The sequence below is a fragment of the Haliotis rufescens genome, unplaced genomic scaffold (genome assembly GCF_023055435.1).
Source record: "Haliotis rufescens isolate VD_foot unplaced genomic scaffold, xgHalRufe1.0.p SCAF_5, whole genome shotgun sequence".
NCBI lineage: Eukaryota > Metazoa > Mollusca > Gastropoda > Lepetellida > Haliotidae > Haliotis > Haliotis rufescens.
This window is the reverse complement of record NW_025964223.1, coordinates 306,645-326,903: the sequence shown is the minus strand read 5'-3', so window position 1 is coordinate 326,903 and position 20,259 is coordinate 306,645. Positions and strand designations below refer to the sequence as shown.

The window sequence follows — 20,259 nt, the reverse complement described above, 5'->3', positions numbered from 1 at the left end:
ATTAAGAAAGTATAATTATACGCGTCTTGACGCGCGTAGATGATCATGACGTGACATTGGCGTGCTAACGGGATATTGTTATCTTTTAAGTGATACTAGGAGTGGTTCTCGGTTCTCTTTGCGCTGCGAAAAGGTGTCGCCATATAGATTCGGACATGTTAGAACATATAATCCGGTGATATTTTCGATGCCCGACATATTCGCTCTTTGGGGATCCATTTTTAAATATCGAAGATAAGATAAGTTAATATTTTATTAATGTGTCACACGGTATATGTTAAAATGGAATTAAAACAATTAACACAGAAAAATAATGGCCTAAGAGGCCAATGAGACACAATATCAACTTGAAGATACAATACGAGCACTTAACGTGCTAAAATATCAATACATATTAAAAATAGTGGTTAAAAATATTTGCAGATACAAACATATCACATCAACCTTATAAATTCAATTAAACTAAGAGTATATATAGTCTAAGAAATAATGAGAGAGGTGACATATTCTCCGCTTAAACATGGTGTTCACAACAGCGGTAAGGACAAACGATAACTCATTAGATTGCCCAGAATCATCCGAAAGAGCACTGGCCAATATTTCATAATCAATAGCAATTAATCTTTCCTTATATATACATTGAATCACTTAATTGCCCTTATTTATAAGGTGCTAACCCCAATTGTTAATCCTCATTGTATTGTACTACATTGACTGTCTGCCACTCCGAAAGAGACGGGCACTGATCAATTACTGTTGTTTATATTTACGACTTATCCATGTCGGGTGACTTTGGCTATATAAGCCTTGGTCCAGAGATGAAAATATTTCGTGCGCGCGAAATACGCATATGTCGGAAAGCGCACGTTAAACCCCAATTAAGTTAGTAAGTGATGAAATATATACACCAGACATCTACCTGTAAAAAGGAAACTTTTATACACCGCAAGGAATCGACTCCATGCTGTCGAACCGTGAAGATTTTCATGCTTGCCGTAAAAGGCGACTATGCTTGACGTAAGAGGCGACTAACGGGATCGGGTGGTCAGGCTCGCTGACTTGGTTGACGCATGTCATCGCTCCCAATTGCGTGATATTTATCATTGGATTGTCTGGTCCAGACTCGATTATTTACTCGTCATATATAGCTGGAATATTGCTGTTTGCGGCATAAAACAAACCAACCAACCAACCAACAATGTTGTCACTTCCTACCGAGAACCATTCGCCAGAAACCTATCATTTTTGGTTCGAATCCCGGTTCGCCCCAATTATGTTTCTAGGTTTGTTAGCACCATACCCGTGCTTGTGGGTTTCATCGAAGTGGTAAACGTCTAAGACCTGCATCACTTCGGGCTTTCCCCCCACATTAAGCTGACACGCCATGATATAACTGAAATACTGTTAAAAGCGGCGTTAAACCCAACTCATTCACTCACTCATTAAGCCCCCTTTACACAGGGCTGCGACCTTTGTGCCACCTTTGAGCGAACAAAAACTGGCCAGGACGCTCAATGGTCGCCCAAACCCAGAAAATAATGTGTCTATGTAACTGCTCCAGCAGTTGTTCAGCAGTAACTGCTCGAGTTGTTCAGCGTCTGCAACCACAATGAAACACTGATGGTAAAAGCCCTCTATTCATAGGCAGGCTGAGGAGGCACTACAGGTAGCTCAAAGGAGACAGAAAAGAGGCAGAAGCATTGCCATGGTGTCTCAAGGGTTGCCGTGGTCGCCGAATGGAGGCACGGCGGTCGCCACAGTCATCGTTCAATGCACACTGTTGGTCGCCCAAAGGAGGCACAAGGGAGGCAGAAGCATCGCCCAGATTAACGGAATACATTTGCAGCAGAACGCATCTTCTGCCTGGCGACCATAGGGCGACCACTGTGCCTTCATTCTGCAACAACAGCAATGCTTCTGCCTCCCTCTCCTCACTTGCAGCCAACTCGTTTCTAATTTGGTGGAGCTATCGGGTATGACAAACTTCTGTGTCTGTCCTTTCCTGTACCTCTTTGCAGCAATGTGTATATGGTTCAGAATAGTGTAACAAGTGTAGCTTTATTAAAAGAATATACTACCATCCTGAAGGCCCGTCACCAGAACGAAGAAACGACATGTAAGAAGATTGAAGAAACAAGAACCTCTCCGATCAAGAACAAGTTCTCCAATACCAAACCTTCCCTGGTCGAATATCTTAGCAACGCTTCCCCTACAGGAGTTCGTTCCTGCGCAATATGCACCAAATTAAATCTTTAGTCAAGCTAGATCTTTGAAGTTATTTGTGTGGGGAATCTTTACAATGTCTCCAGGCCACGCCAGACATATAGATACAGCTGGGGCCAATACAAACCTGAGCTGTAGGGTTATCGAGTCACACCTGAAAGCTAGATTCGTAATTTCAAAAATCTAAACGACAAAAATTGTCATTTGTTTCAAGTTATTAATGGAGAAACCATGCCGCAGTTTAACACGAATGCCCCACTCAGACACAGTATACTGACTCCGAGGCGACCAGTCCTTGTTTTAGCCCCTTAATGCCGAGCGCCAGACAGGATATCAACTAGTATCATCCGTCAATGTCTTTTGGTATGACCTGGCCGGGGATCGAAACCCAAACCTACCGCTCTCCGGGCGGACGCTCTACCACTAGACCACGGCGGCGGTCGACATGGGAGGAGTACCCATCGTGCTTAACAGGGCAAACGTTCCCACAAGTACCGTTGGAGTCGCCCGGTGAAGTTAGATTCCTGGTTTCAAATTTCTTTATGAGAAATATTTGCTGAGATGTTCAATTTGTACTTTTCATGACGTTCTTCATTCTCATTATTATTCGCTACAGAGCCAAATTCACAGAACCTTTAAGGACATATTTATTGAATTCGTGCAAAGTGGTAAATACATTTTTGTGAAACTGAACATTACAAAGATCACTTGGTTATTTTTCAAACTGCCACTAAATCAAACTGGCTAGATGACAATCTCATTAAAACCAGACCTTAGTTCTCGCTACCACTAAACAAAGATAACGAGATTGGCTAGATGATCACTTTCATACCGTCATTGCACATATGCACTGTTGTATGTTATATTTATTACTTAATCCATGTCAAGTGACATGGCTTTATATATGAAAATGAAAAGCGAGAGAGAGAGAGAGAGAGAGAGAGAGAGAGAGAGAGAGAGAGAGAGAGAGAGAGAGAGAGAAAGAGAGAGAGAGAGAGAGAGAGAGAGAGAGAGACCTGGCAAACAGTGTTCCTTGTGTATATTTCTACTCGTACCTGTATAAAGTAAACTTGTGTATATTCACCGTAAGCCATCAAGTTATGCTGTCATTTCCTACCGAGAACTGTACACTGAGCCCTGGAGTATAGGAATATGCCTGTAAACATTAATCAACGCGAACGCGTTGTTAGGCCTATCCCTTCTCACCTTTGTGCAACATCTACCAACGCAATGGTAACCTTCGAGCATGACCCTCGAATCTTTAATAACAGTACAGATGCTATTTTAATCAAACAAGGCTAATTTTAGCTTGTACGTGTATTTACGGGTGTGAAGAACATAACTGTTGTCTTCAGATACGTTCGATTTGACTAATCCATGCAGTACATAGAGGCAAGGGGGCCCGGGTTCTTAATCCCGGGTTCCCGAACCCACAGATTAATCATTGTGAAGTAAAAACTAATAACAATTAACTTTATTCAATAACAAGCAATTTGGTTATAACGAAACACATTTCATTGAGGACAATAGTGAGTGAGAGTGAGTATGGATTTACGCCACTTTTAGCAATATTCTAGCAATATCACGACGGGGGAAACCAGAAATAGGCTTCACACATTGTACCCATGTCGGGAATCGAACCCGGGTCTTCGACGTGACGAGTGAACGCTTTAACCACTAGGCTACACGACCACCCGTGTAGGATAATAGTTTCGTAGGAAAAGTAGTATATTTAAAGTGCAAGTATCGTGAAAAATAGTAATATATTTTTCTTACACCATTGTGTAGACAGTATGATGTACAATACGATGGCCGAGAAACATGCGGTGGGGGTGTAATGGTGTGGGTGGCACAACAACTCATTGGAGAACACAACTCATTAGTATTAATGGCATTTTGAATGACAAACGCCAGGGGACGACATTATTGGAGATCATGTTCTTCTGCCCGCTCACATGTTGCACGTCTTGTAACAGGCTTTTTGGGGTCAGCGTAACTTTGCTGGACTGCCACGTAAATGATACTTTCATCCCCGTATGTGGTATTATAATCGTACTTATCAATTACTCGAGAAAATATTGATACCTAGATGAAAGTATCTTCTTCGTAGATGTGAGCAGTATCATCTACGTAGATTATAGTATCATCTACGTAAGAGTAGGTATCATCTACTTTCATCTACGTAGATGATATATTTTTTTAGACTGTGGCACTAATACGCTTCCATAGAACATTTCGAACATCGTGAAGGGAAACATATATGCAATATATTTATAAAGTAATTTTGTAATATCATTTGGTGTGAGCTTAACGCCACAGTTAACGATTTTCAGTTCGAACTTGCTTTTTGGTTAAAGCGTTCGCACGTCACGCCGAAGACCCGGGTTCGATTTCCGACATGCGTACGATGTATTCAGCCAATTTCTGGTGTCCCGCGCCGTGATATTGCTGGAATATTGCTAAAAGCGGCGTAAAACCATACTCACTCACTCACTGTACAACATATGGAAAACACCAATTAGTGAAAGAAACTGATTGTTTTGTAAATATTGTGAGTTGACCGCTAACCAAGATAGTGGCCATTGCCGCTGCTATGGCGTATATATATTGTCCACATATTCATATCAAATGTTCTCGATATGTTGATTACTTCTAAGTGTATACGGACAAAGAAGATATAACGAGAACAGTCAAGAACCATTTCAAGGTCGTCCAATCTCCGATGTGAACGGTCACATGACCTATAAATACGATCACGGCTCAAGGTCAAGGACACTTATCATTCCCTAGGTATACATGTGGGGACATTCGAAAATAACAAAAGATTACAGAAATACAAAGAGGTATCCGGTGATGGGTGAGTGAGTGAGTTGGGTTTAACGCCGCTATTAATAGTATTCCAGTTATATCACGGCATGTCAGCTTAATGTGGGAGGAAAGCCAGACGTGATGCAGGTCTCAGACGTTTACCACTTCGGTGAAACCCACGAGCACGGGTATGGTGCTGACAAACCTGGAAACATAATCGGGGCGAACCGGGATTCGAAACCACAATCGTAGGTTTCTGGCGTGCCCAAGGGACGCAACTCTGCACAGCGAATCGCGGCGCCTTAGACGACTGGCCGGGCCACCCGTGCCCCCTCGGGTGATGGGAGTGGATAGATAAGAAAAGGGAAGGACTGGGTGTAACATGCCAATATACAGAACATGTTATCAACCAATCTAGTTTATTTCGTAATTCAAGCCACAGTTCAGTACAATTGTAAGATAAATAATAGTTTAGGTCACATGACCAGAGTGTTACATCCTGTCGATCTCATTATAAATAATTTACATAAATATAAAGCTATCAAGCGTAGTACATTAATATATCATGCATGATTTAAATAAATTTGCAAACGTAATATAACCTGTATAATATTTCTGTAATGAGGTAAAAAAAAAAATTTCTCAAGTGAATATAGTTCTTACATACAAAAAAGACGTGTTATTTATCATCTACTAAATGAAGGTCACATTCTTAAGATATAGATTCTGTTTGAATTGTTTGATAGATTCTGTATGAGGTATATTTAACAATGACCGTTTACGAATAACGCGGTGTTCGCGGTAGATGCAAACAACCAAGAAAGGCGAGAAGGGTGTAGTGAAACAATTGCAAAAGTGAGCGTGGCTCACTAATACCCCCGACCCGCCTAGTGTGTCAGTAGTTACAAATTATATAGCTAGGATAGGGTTAGCCTTAGCATTTGAAAAGTTCATAAAAAAATGGAAAATGAATAAAAACATTTTTTTTCTTTTGACTGCACCCCTCCATATGACACAGATTATATGTACTAAGTTTGAGATGAATCCATTGAATAGTTTAAGAGAAACCGCGCGGACAAAGTCTTCAGATGGTCATTAGGGTTTGAAAAATTCATAAAAAAATGGAAAATTAATAAACACAATTCTTTTCTTTTGACTGCACCCCTCCATATGACACAGATTATATGTACTAAGTTTGAGATGAATCCACTGAATAGTTTAAGAGAAACCGCGCGGACAAAGTCTTCAGATGGACATTAGGGTTTGAAAAATTCATTAAAAAAATGGAAAATTAATAAAAACAATTTTTTTCTTTTGACTGCACCCCTCCATATGACACAGATTATATGTACTAAGTTTGAGTTGAATCCACTGAATAGTTTAAGAGAAATCGCGCGGACAAAATTTTCGGACGGACGGACGGAATCTTGGTATAACTATATACCCCCGACATTTTGTCGGGGGTATAAAAATGGACGTTTGAGATGACTTGATCAATCACGATTGGACAGACCAGAAAGACTACACAAAGTCTATATGCCCATTTCGGCTAATGTAGCAGGTAGCTTTTGACGTCGGAGTACACTTCGTCCGATCACGTTCCAGATGTGCTCTATGGGGAAAAGGTCGGGACTCATGGCTGGCAATTGCATTTTGGTGATGTTTTCTGATGGAGGTAGTCCAGTTGGGATACGTGCACAGTGGGCACGAGCGTTGTGGTCTTGAAAGACAAACCGTGGACCAGCCTGGTGGCACAACTACCGGCGCCAGTATGTTGTTTCGGTGGACAAAATCTGGCAGTTATAATATTATAGTGATCCCGACCCATGTTATGTTGGGCCCAGTCGCCTAAGGCGCCGGAATGCGCTGCGCAGAGTCGGGAAACACGCCAAACTTAAACCAGTGATCGTGGGTTCGAATCCCGATGATGTGTCTAGGTTTGTTAGCACCACACCCGTGCTCGTGTTTTTCGCCAAAGGGGTAAACGTCTGAGACCAACTGCATCATGTCCGCCTTACCTCCCAGAAGAACTGGAATACTGTTTATAGCGACATTAAAACGAACTCACCCACTTTTTACAATACACAAACAACATCATCACCTCCAGGTATGTGCAAATGCATGCTCTCCATGTCGTCACTGGACGTCACCGACTTCAGATACAGAATTCATACTGAAGGTCTGAAACTGCCCTTATACAAGGATAAAGACTGCCATGGAAAGAGAGACGGAGTTATTGTAACAAAAGAAACTGGCATTACCCATATTCTTTCACGCCATTAGCAAATTCCAAAATATAAATATATAACCCTTAGAAAGTCAATATATTTATTGCAGTAAATGATTAGAATATGTTGATAATTTGCCTAGAACATGTCATTATAATTCAACCCGTCATCAAAATGGGAAAAAAAACCCATCTTATTTACACACTGATAAATATTTCATATAGAAATCTCATATACGTAGAAACAATTGGCTTCTGTTCTGAAACTGTTTTCAAAATACAAATAATAATTATGTAATTTAATTATCTTCCAGTATTCGCGTTTGTAGATGTGAGTAAAGAATTACATTGAGTAACCTTTCGCTTCTCTGTTGATATATAAGTTGAATAATGCCATTTCATATCAATATAAGTATACTTTTCTCCGTGAATGATGTGGCTTAAAATACATATTCTTTGATAAAAATAACTTATTCAGTCTTTATTTAGATGAAGCATTATGGACCACCTCGGGATTGTCGTGATAACTGATGTTCACAGTTTGAAAATCAATGGTATATAAAGCACACGCCATCCAGTGCCTACGTTGCTTGGTCAAGAGTCAACAGCGATGAGGCAGATTGTTATATGGGTCACCGAGTTCTCGGGCGTTCGTACGTGTAGTCTCCCGAGAGCGTTTGAAAGCAATTACCTCCCCTTTATAAATTTCGACCAATACACGACAACATTCGCTGCGGGCCTGAACGAAGACGACAACATGGCAGCGGGTAGTGTTCTTCCCACCTATCAACGCTATGTAAATGGTGTGCCTGTACCTCAAGGACGCAAAACACTGCGTTTAAGAGAGAAATACATAATTTTATTAGTGTTTTTAACATTTGGAATTGTATGTTTTGGGGCATTTTTCTTTTTACCCGATCTCCGAGACCGTGTTACAATGGACGAAATGAGAAAACATATCCAAGAAGCTGGAAACGTCATATTTTTCCCACAGGCCGAACTTGGGGCAGACGGCCACCCTCTGGGTGGGGCCAAAGTTTTGAGGCATGGTGATATGATCGATCCTCATAAGATAGTTGACAAGGCGGAACTTAGAAAAAAAATCGATGTGGCATGGGAACAGCAAAAACTGAATGAAGTTCTTGGTGATAAGTTAAATATGAAACCCGAGGATGCTCAAGTGATGAAAGATAAAGTTCAGGAAGAGAAGAATATAATCTTGATGAAGAAGAAAGAAGAAGACAATTTAGCAAAACAAGAAGAAATGAAGAAACAGCTTGAAGTTGAAAAGGAGCATGGTGGGCATGCTTTGCCTGATGAAGCAGCCGGGGGGTCTCATGATGATGAAGAAAACAGGATGAGGAGAGAGAAAGTAAAAGAGGTAGGCTTTTGTAATACATGTTTGAACAATTCCTATATTGATATTGATTACGTGGAATTGGCAATATTTAATCCTAATAGTAATACATATAACAAAGAAGGGTTATGCAAACCCAGGGATTCTGGGTTAGAATATGGTACTCAACAACATACACTTGATGTCAGAGATGATGTTGAATGATATCAATCACTGTTTTTTCTAGTCCAGACAACCATACCCTGAGAAGATCAGGATAGAATTGGTCTTCAGCAACCCATGCTTGTTGTAAGAGGCAACTGAGAGGATCGAGTGGTCAGGCTGACTGACTTGGTTGATGCATGTCATGATGACATTGTAAACCAGCTGCAGTGATGATACTCATGATGTCAGTCACTGGATTGTCTGGTTTAGTATTTACAGACCCACTTTATGCATCTGGAATATTGCTGAGTGCAGCATTAAACAACAACAAAAACAGCATCTGAGTACAATACTCAGTGACTCAAAACAGTGTTGAAATTTGACTCATTTCACATTTTGGTTTGTTTGTTGTTTAACGCCGCACTAAGCAATATTCAAGCTATATGACGGCGGTCTGTAAATAATCGAGTCTGGACCAGACAATCCAGTGATTGACAGCATGAACATCGATCCACGCAATTGGAATAGATGGCATGTATCAACCAAGTCAGCGAGCCTGACCACCCGATCCCGTTAGTCGCCTTTTACGACAAGCACAGTCGCCTTCACATTTTGGTAAATAAATTGGTGACCACATACTTTACTAGAAATTAAAACCCCTCAAAACATGACCTCAGGCATTGTTAGTTTGATCACTGTTTTCGTAGATTATGATTTCTTGCAAACAAAGAGATTTTGACCCAGTCCTAAAAGTGCATTTTCCCACTTTCGGCATATATTAGCATAACATAATTTTCATTGAAACAATTTCTACGTCCAGTCCTGCCCCTCATTCCATGCAGATCAAAATTGTGCCTGCAAAAAAACCTACGATGTCTGACAGTGTCCCACAACTCAACATCTTTCCTTGTTAGATCTAGGGCTGTTCATCAAACTATCTCTTGGCATGTCAGAATGATCAACTGATTTTTTTACGTTTTGACATTTGTCAGCTTAAATCACAATGAGCATTATGTCCAATTTCATGTTCTTTTTAATGGAAAACGGAAGAGTTTTGTTTCTAACATTTTGATAAAGCTCTACCATGTCTACAATTGTACAATTTTCTGTCTAATGTCTATGTTTGTGGTCACAACTATACTCTCATCTTCCATATTGCTCTGTAGCCCTTGTAATCCTGAATACATTCGACTTTCCTTTCTTAGCCTTGAAAATAAAGCAAGTGATTGACGTGATGAAGTGGGATTTGATTGGCTATCGTGTAGAAAGGGAAGATTACATAAATATGATGTAACCATGAACATCGTTAAAATGGAAGTGATGGTATTTCAATTTGTTTATACCCATGTATACATGGTCTAAATTTGAAGTGAGTGAAATTTATTAGCCTTTTTAGGGAATATCTACCAACTGCACTCAGCATGCTCTGTGCAGTTTGCTTGTGAAGTTAAGCTACATTAGCCGAGTTTAACCGGCACCAGTGTGGTCTTGTCAATGGGAAATTGTACCCTGAACTACGAATAGATTTTTGCAGCTAGGAATGTCATTGATCGGAATGTTTAGCAGGGCTCGAACTTTTTCTTAAGCCCAACTTGTCCTGCAGGGCAAGTACGGTAGATATTATTTTGAACCCATACTGCAATAGGTCTTCAGCACCCCATGCTTGTCATAAGAGGCAACTAACGGGATCAGGATCGCTGACTTGATTGATGACATGTCATGATCATTTCCCAATTGCATGGGATCAATTCTCGTGATATCAATCACTTGATCGTCTGGTCCTGACTCGATTATTTACAGACAGCTGTCTTATAGCTGGAATATTGCTGAGTGCGGCATTTAACGACAAACAAACATTATGTAATGTTATATGTTTTAAATTGTTACCATTTAGAGTAAATATAACCTTTGAGTTGAGGATATTTATTTGTTTATGTTTTTTCGCACGAACCCCTCCATTGCCACAATTAAATACTTACATCAGCCTTTGCCCTCACTAAATCATTTGCTTTCGCTTTGACATTTGAGCATCATTATCAAGGGGCTTACAACAAAAATAATAATTAAACTTACCTCCTCTTAAGAACTTGTTTCAAACCTTGCTGCACAAACACACTTTCTATTTATTTCTTCAACAGAGCAGTTGCCAAGTATGACATCAATTTATGATATAAGCGACATGTATTGCGTTATCATTACTGGGAACGTATGAGATATAACATATGAAATCAACTATCCAGCATACTTTTGATGAAAATGATTAGAGATGAATGAATTTGATTGAAATTTGTCCTCTCCTGGTAGGACAAACATTTGTTCACTTCTTCCTTGCCGGCACATGCTGCCACTCGTCAGTATGAGTGTATTTTCTCAAGCTGTTTCTAGCGATATATCGACTTAGAGTACCACAATAGGTTAATTTGATCTGGTCCTGCAATTATTAAAAATAATGTTCCATATGAACTAGGCTGATCCATCAAACATTTAGAATTGAATTTTCTGTCTTTTTATTGTCTATCTGAACCCTGGTAATCTGTGGCAGTGAAGTTTTATCAATATTCATAAATTTTTAACATACAGTATCAACATTTATCAATATTTATCAATGTATCATTTTTGCGATATACGATGACATCCCTAAGTGCATGTTTTTCATGTTGTTTATGTTGTCTGTTGATGTATTGGTCGATGTATTGGTTGATGTATTGGTTGATGTATTGGTCGATGTATTGGTCGATGTATTGGTCGATGTATTGGTTGGTTGATGTATTGGTCGATGTATTGGTCGATGTATTGGTTGGTTGATGTATTGGTCGATGTATTGGCCGATGTATTGGTTGGTTGATGTATTGGTTGATGTATTGGTCGATGTATTGGTCGATATATTGGTCGATGTATTGGTTGGTTGATGTATTGGTTGATGTATTGGTTGATGTATTGCAGATGATGAAACATGCCTGGTCAAACTATGAGAAACATGCTTGGGGGGCAAACGAACTTCGACCCATCTCAAAACGAGGTCACACCGCTAGTATCTTCGGAACCCTGTCTCTGGGAGCCACAATTGTTGATGCCATCGATACGCTGTATTTGATGGGCATGAATGAGGAGTTCAAGAAGGCCCGAGACTGGATTGCTACAAGTTTCCACTTTGATGGGGTAAGTCCTGATCTGTGTCTTCGGGGGAAGGGGGGGAGACTGGTGGTTAAAGCATGTCACGGCTCTCATAATTCTCAAAACGGATTAAAAGCGGATATGAATAAACGCTCATGAGTGTGTGAAATAAATAAATAGACAGACTGGTTGTATTAAGGTGCACTGATAAGTTTATGGATTTATTGACACTAGGCAATAAAAACCAAGCTAAAGCAATAAGGCTTAAGTAATCAAACAACAGTTGGTCTCACACAGCGTGAATACGTCTAACAGGCAAATATACTCAAATTAGCAGTACTGTGTTTGATTCTGTGTCATACTAAGTGTTTGATTCCCTACTTAAGTACTGTGTGTGAAGGCTATTTCTATTGTCCCGAAGGTGAGACGTTGCTGGAATATTGTGGATTATGAAACAATACTCACTCTCTTTCATAGGCCAGGACCCGCTTCCACAAAACCTTCTTAGTGCTAAGATCTCATAACTCCCATACTTTATCATAGACATACAGACCGCCTCCGTGGTCTTGTGGTAGAGCGTCCGCCCGGAGAGCGGAAGGTCCAGGGTTCGATCCCGGGCCGCGTCATACAAAAAGACGTTAAAAGATTGTACTTGTTGTTACCCTGTCTGGCGCTCGGCATTAAGGGGCTAAAACAAGGACTGGTCGGCTCGGAGTCATTATACTGTGTCTGAGTGGGGTATTCATGTTAAACTGCGGCATTGTATCTCAGTGAGCTAGCACTATAAATCGGCATCAGTCCGGACTAGTACAAGCAGCCACACATACACGTGCATGCACGTCGCTATATAAGTGCAATAATCTTGGACGCGACGTTAAACTCAATTTCACCTCACCTCACCTCATAGACATACAATAGTCATGGTGCTAAGATTGCTTTATGGAACTGTCATCACTCCCATAGTTATAAATAGACTAAGCTGTAGCTCTGAGATTGCACATAATTGTTGTTTTTGTCTCTCGCGGGGGGAAATAAGTTAAGTTTGGGATAAAAAAATTTAAAAGCGAACAAGAAAAGAATTGACTGTAAACTGTATCAGAACCAAATGCCCAACTGCAGGAGCATGCAGGCACACTGTGACTTGGACAGAAATCTTTGGAAATTGATAAGAATCTCATATCTCATTAGACCGCCTCTGTGGTCTAGCAGTAGAGCGTCCGCCTGGAAAGCAAAAGGCCTTGGGTTCGATCCCCAGCCTCGTCATACCAACTTGTTGTTACCCTGTCTGGCGCTTGGCATTCAGGGGATGAAACAAGGACTGGTCAGCTCGGAGTCAGTATCTCAGTGGACTAAGGCTAAGACTATGAATCGGCATCTGTCCGGACTAGCACACACAAACACACACCTTGGGCTATAGAAGTGCAATAATCTCGACGCAACGTTAAACCCCATTTCACCTCACCTTTCACCTCATGTCTGATTATCAGAGACATGAGACATGTCTGTTATCAAATGATATCGTCTTTTGTGCAGTAGGAAAAATCGTGAAACATGCATTTGGATTTGCACATTTCAGAAGTTTATTATTAATCACTATATCGAAATGCTTTGGAGTCCATATGTTGTTACTTAATATATCAATGAAGTTATTTACAAAGAAGTAACTTTCAATGCCTGTTCCTTGTATGAAACACTTAAAAGTTATATGATAAATCCAGTACAGTATTGACTGTGGTAACACCTGGTGTGCTGGGAGGGAGGACTGCAGCTGGTGCACACTGGGGATGTTCAGTGCTGTAGCATTTATACAATGTCAAGGTGGGATATATACATATTCCATACAGTCTTATAATATTCTGTGTATTATACATATTCCATGTGATGTAGTATTATACATATTCCATATTATATTATACATATTCTGTGTAGTATTATACATATTCCATGTAATATTAGAATATGCTGTGTATTACACATATTCCATGTAGTATTATAATATTCTGTGTATTATACATATTACATGTATGGCATTGCTTGGCAGTGTTGAAAATGACATTAAAGTCCAGGGTTCAATATATTACTGTATAAGATTGTAGTTAGTATTGGTTGAAATCACTATGGCACTGATAAAATATGTTACCATTAATTATTTGGGTCCCTTGGTCCCCCAGTTTGTAAGTCAAGTTCAAACGCTGTATAGGGAGTCTCCAGACAACCATTCAAGCAGCACAGCCTTCGTACCCCCGGAACTCCTTCATTTTCTATCCATGTCTGGTGTTGACCAATGTTGGTATTAAAAGAAATCCAAGTCTGGCATCAGGACCCACAGACTGGAGAAGCTGTAGGTCCCGACTGAACTCTCCAGGGCCCCGTTCCACAAAGCAATCTTAGCGCTAAGATGGTCGTAACTCACATACTTTAACACTGGCTTACGATAGTCGTAGCGCTAAGATCGCTTTGTGGAACGGTGTCCAGGCCCTCATATATAAAGAAACTGCAGCGAATTGTCACAAATATATTGACACGTTAATTTACTGCTGGCCATAAGGACCCATACAACTTTGAAACTAGGGCCAGACACAAGGTCTACCTGCCACGAACCGATGGGCAGGGACATATTTGAACACTGGTGTTGACTGGATATTGCTGCAGAAGTGTTATAATCGTGTACTGCTCCATGTGTTTCATGTATTTCCTATCATCCTAAGTGTGTGTGTTTCCTGTAATTACCCTGTAGACCGTGCATGTCCACTCATGAAAGAGATTGATGTAGTTTGGCCTTGTTAACATTGTCCTATTTGTTACCATGGTAACTCAGCAGACTTCATTCTGGATCCTCAGCATGAATAAAACTGGTTATGGTGCATGTCAAAATATCAGAAGTATTATGGTGACAATCACTATTCATGGAAATTGGAACAAGACTTATTGATTTCGGATAAGTATTGATCTTGTTCATGAAATATTTTTAGTTTTAGACATGTTAAACATGCCACTCGGATACCATATGTCGTCCACCTTTCTTAAGTTTTAAGTGGAGTGTGGGGGGGGGGCAGGTGTCCCAGTCGCAATTTGCTGTGCAGACTTGCATCCCTTGGGCAAGCAAGAAACCTATGATTGTGGGTTTGAATCCCAGTTCACCCCAATTTGCTAGGTTTGTCCGTACTTTTCCTGCTCCCGTAGGTATCACTAAAGTGGTACATCTCAAGAGCCTCCATCACTTGGGCTTTCCTACCACATTAAGCTGACACACTGTGATATAACTGAAATACTGTGTCAACCTCACTCACTCACTCACTCACTCACTCACTCACTCACTCACTCACTCACTCACTCACTCACTCACTCACTCACACACACACACACACACACACACTCACTCACTCACTCACTCACTCACTCACTCACTCACTCACTCACTCACTCACTCACACACACACACACACACACACACACACACACACACACACACACACACACACACACACACACACACACACACACACACACACACACACACTTGGAGTGACATGGAAGCCCAGCTTCAGTTTCCTTAAACATGTTAATCAGGCCACTCCAACAGCATTCTGGGGGAAGGGGACACGGGTGGCCCAGCTGTTAAAGTGTTTGCACCCGATGATGAAAACACATATTCAAGCCCCCAAATGCACGCTATGTGGGCTAAAACATCACTGTTAAAATCTAAATTCTGGGTTAGAACATTTTAGAATAGCTCCTTCGTGTTTTTTTCGTTTGATCCGACTAAAAATTGTATTTACGATGGAGTGATCAGACTCTATGGCTTAATTGATAACTTGTCACCCTCACCCGAAGCTAGGGATTGATGCTCATGCATTCAGTCACTGGTTCGTCTATTCTGGACTTGATTATTTTAAGGTTGCTGTGCTATGGCTGGACTGCATAGCAGATTAGCCAGTGGCCAATGCTCATACATGAAATAATGTAGTTTTACCTCATTTCTTTCTGCGTTTCTATACATCTATTTATATGTATTCTTTCTTTTTGCAGTCAACTGAATTATCTGTGTTTGAGACCAACATCCGGTTTGTTGGTGGACTGCTGGCTTCCTATGCTCTGTCTGGGGACACGGTAAGATAGTGTTTCTGTTGCTTACCTAATGAAAAGTTCTATTTCTGTTACATATCATATTTGGATACACGACATCTTAGTTTAGGGCCACGGTGGACCACCGTCACATGGTTCTAGGGAATGCGTAGGCGTGTACAATGTAGCTGGTATACCGGGATATTGCAACACATTCCGCAGTACAACCTTGTGCAGAGCTACATATAAGCTGCGTATTTACGTAAAATACCACCCAAAATTATTCAAAACCCAATTACTTTCAATTAAGTTGCATACAGAAACGCATGCATTAAATGAAAAACTCAATTATTTGAAAACAGCGCGCGTAAATACCCAAGAAGCTTTTTCAGCATGCGTTCAACGAAGCTAATTTCCAAAACACAATTACAAGCTACTTTACTTTCCGAGTCAAGCCTACATTTAAAAGCGTCATATACTTCTAAAACATTATTTCTTTTTTTTTCAAATCTCACAATGCATACTCATTTTAGGAAAAACCCAATAGAGTGATGAATAGATGAGTGAAACAATATTGGTTACCCAATGAAACATTAAATAACCCAATTAGAATAGAACCAATTGAGTAAAAACTTAATTGATCAAAAAGGTTATCTGGAGCTGTGTATTATCTTGATGCATTTGGGTAGACTGGGTTCCAGGTTTAACCATGTAAACCAATAAACAACACATGCTTCATGCTGTTTACATTAACATTCCTTACTGATTTATTCACTGATTTATTGCACACAGCAATATTCCAGCTCTATGGCAGTGGTCTGTAAATAATTGAGTCTGGACCAGACATTCCAGTGATTGATATCATGAGCATTGATCCACGCAATTGGGATCGATGACATGCATCAACCAAGTCAGCAAGCCTGACCACCCGATCCCTTTAGTTGCCTCTTACGACAAGCATAGTCACCTTTTACGGTAAGTATGGGTTGCTGAAGGCCTATTCATACTACCCATCTTGCAATCTGAAGTTTGTATGATCAGAGCTCCAGATAAGCTTTTGGTGTTGTGGGTATTTTACCCATGCATTTTAAAATCATTGGGTATCAGTAATTCTATCTGCGTATTCAAATTTCTGTTACCCACTAGTTTTTACACATGTGGGTATTTAAGTTAAATATTTAAAAACACTATTCATCTAGTCCCTGCAAACTGGTGTCGTGTGGGTTCGAGAGCTTTATAGGACTCAAAAATACCACGATACTTCCACACGAAAGTGTGATGGCAAATGATCATGATGTAACTGTCATCGTGGAGTATGACAAGGTTGACGGAATGCCCGTTTATAATTTCAAAATAAGTTGCTGATTTGCTAATCGAATACGCAGGGTTACTTCACAATATTTTGATTATACGCACAAATTTTATTTTTGTAGCGTATCTGAAATGTTTGTTGCGTATTTGATACGCTTGGATTATATTTTACTGTGTATTTCTGCATTTCTGATGCGTATTTCACGCAGATACACAGCTTATCTGGAGCTCTGATGATTGAATGAAGAACCTTTTGAACTGTACAAATATATATATTTAGGCTCCAATAAATATTGCGATATGCATCGCGATACAGTTCTCCTAATTGGGATATATTGCAATACGATTTAAGTGCCAATACACAAACCCTACTCGGAATGTGTAAATGTCATTGTGTCCAAGGAAAAAAAATAGTGAAAGGAAATCACCCAAATGGTAGGGTAGGTTTCCTGTCACAGAATTCTTTTAAGTAGATGTCTCTTGGTAGATGTCTCTCAAACTGGCCAGTTAACATTTTGGTCAAGATGGTCCATCTTGCAAGCAGTGTGAAACCTTTTACACACGGGAAGGTCAAGGTTGTCCCCATAGCAGCGATAGAAATTAAGAGGTCTAGCCCACTAGTCCTTATAATGATAACATATAGCAAAACCCTTAAAAAGGACACATTTCTACTACCGGTAGTCCTTAGGAACCTTTACTATTGGGCAGTTTGGCAAGGACTACAGGACTAGTGCCAATTTCTAATGCTGCCATTGGAACATGTCACGATGCAGACATTGCTTGCCCTGAAACTATTACAACAATGAGTATATTGATAATCACTGCAACATGACACATGAATTAGTACTCAAGGTTTTTCACAACACAGAAATGTGTGTCCAGTAGTCACAAATATATTGCTCTCCCAGACTAATTCTGCGATTGCGGAAATATTTCCCAAAAATGTCTCATCACAGAAATGCAGAATTTTTTTTTTTTTGTATTAATCAGTACACTAAGTTTTCATTATTTTCAAGATTTTAGTCGAATTTTGCTCTTGAATAATGCCAAGACATTTAACTTGTAATTCACACGTACATAATATCAATCCTACAATAAAACAAAAGTTGAAAGAAATATTTCTAACTTTTAAACATTCTTGTTGTATCATGGTTAGATAATCTATGTTTACATCTAACCATATTGTGTGGATCGATGCTCATGATATTAATCACTGGATTGTCTGGCCCAGACTCTATTATTTACAGACGGCCGTCATACAGCTGGAATATTGCTGAGTGAGGCGTTAAACAACAAACCAACCAACCAATCATGATTCAGTTGTGTTTTTTAAAGATTTAAAAGTAAACCTGTTTTATTTGTCTTCTGCAAATACTAAGACCAAGCGATATGACGTCAATGATTAACGCCTAACTCTATCAGAATGAAAACAAAAATTATTGACAATCATTAATTCACTTTACTTTGTTTTCATGTTATAAACCTAGTTTTTTTATAATTGTTTCCAAGATTATGATATACGACCTCAGGGTTGTAACAATTCACTTATATCTACGATATCGATACTTAGGTACACATGATACTTGAATCATCAATTTGTGAGATCATGATACGCTATAATAGAACAGGAACTAATACAGTTACCTCCCGTAATAGCAGAAGTAGCACAGCGCCACCTGTATGCATGACAGAACGTGGTGGCTGAGGACGCACTGTAAATCAGGGTTAGAAATTGGCACTAGTGGGCCAAAAAGGTTAGTTTTTACCGCTGTAAATGTAACCATACCTTCATGTAAATTTTTTTTTTTTTGTGTGGTTTACTCACACTCACTCACTCACTCACTCACTCACTCACTCACTCACTCACTCACTCACTCACTCACTCACTCACTCACTCACTCACTCACTCACTCACTCACTCACTCACTCACTCACTCACTCACTCACTCACTCACTCACTCACTCACTCACTCACTCACTCACTCACTCACTCACTCACTCACTCACTCACTCACTCACTCACTCACTCACTCACTCACTCACTCACTCACTCACTCACTCACTCACTCACTCACTCACTCACTCACTCACTCACTCACTCACTCACTCACTCACTCACTCACTCACTCACTCACTCACTCACTCACTCACTCACTCACTCACTCACTCACTCACTCACTCACTCACTCACTCACTCACTCACTCACTCACTCACTCACTCACTCACTCACTCACTCACTCACTCACTCACTCACTCACTCACTCACTCACTCACTCACTCACTCACTCACTCACTCACTCACTCACTCACTCACTCACTCACTCACTCACTCACTCACTCACTCACTCACTCACTCACTCACTCACTCTGTGTATGCTGGAGGCCCCTGTTCCATGTTCCAGCCAAGGTTCAGTATTGATTGTGGTGCCACATCTTCCATGGGGAATGTTAGACTTTCACACTCACATAGACAAAATCAATAGTTTTTTCTTATCTGCAATACATTACCATTGCATCAGTTTCGCCTACTTTTACCTAGAGCATGAGGTTAATGTATGTATCTGTCATTCTTCTCAAGGGAAATCCTCTGAAGTGTTCAGGGATGATGTGTATTTAAAACTGAAACATGTTTAGAATCAAGTCCCTGGGAATATTACAAACTGATGTTGAATAGAATAGTTTGTTTCAGTGTGATTTGTGTAGGATCCTGTATATTAATAAATAATGTAGGTTTGCGGCATTCCTTAGTAGAAAACCTAAGGGCCTCTTCATGTCAAGCACTGCTTTCTGTGAGGATGTGCATGTCAAGGGATAGGACCAGTTTTACAAGCAGTGTTGAACTGTTCTATGGAAAATAAAACTGTTATGGTCCTGAGAAAAATCATTATTACTTTACACTTACATGTATCATGATGTATACCGTGTCCGGAATAACTGCCTCCCCAGCGGCCCGTGGCTGGTAACTTTTCTGTCGGGCTGCATGAAATTTTTCTCCACCTGCCCGACTGT

The 20,259-nt window shown here is 40.2% G+C and overlaps 1 protein-coding gene across 1 annotated transcript in view; it reads left to right on the top strand.

Annotated features, from left to right (window-relative positions):
* Positions 1-7,986: 7,986 nt before the first annotated feature.
* The window catches only part of LOC124124701 (mannosyl-oligosaccharide 1,2-alpha-mannosidase IA-like), a 31,981-nt gene continuing 19,708 nt past the window's right edge, over positions 7,987-20,259 (top strand). The window contains exons 1-3 of the mRNA XM_046487927.2: positions 7,987-8,639; positions 11,703-11,918; positions 15,903-15,983. Coding sequence (XP_046343883.1) covers positions 8,016-8,639; positions 11,703-11,918; positions 15,903-15,983 — 921 coding nt within the window. The 5' untranslated portion in view covers positions 7,987-8,015. The remainder of the gene's footprint in view (positions 8,640-11,702; positions 11,919-15,902; positions 15,984-20,259) is intronic.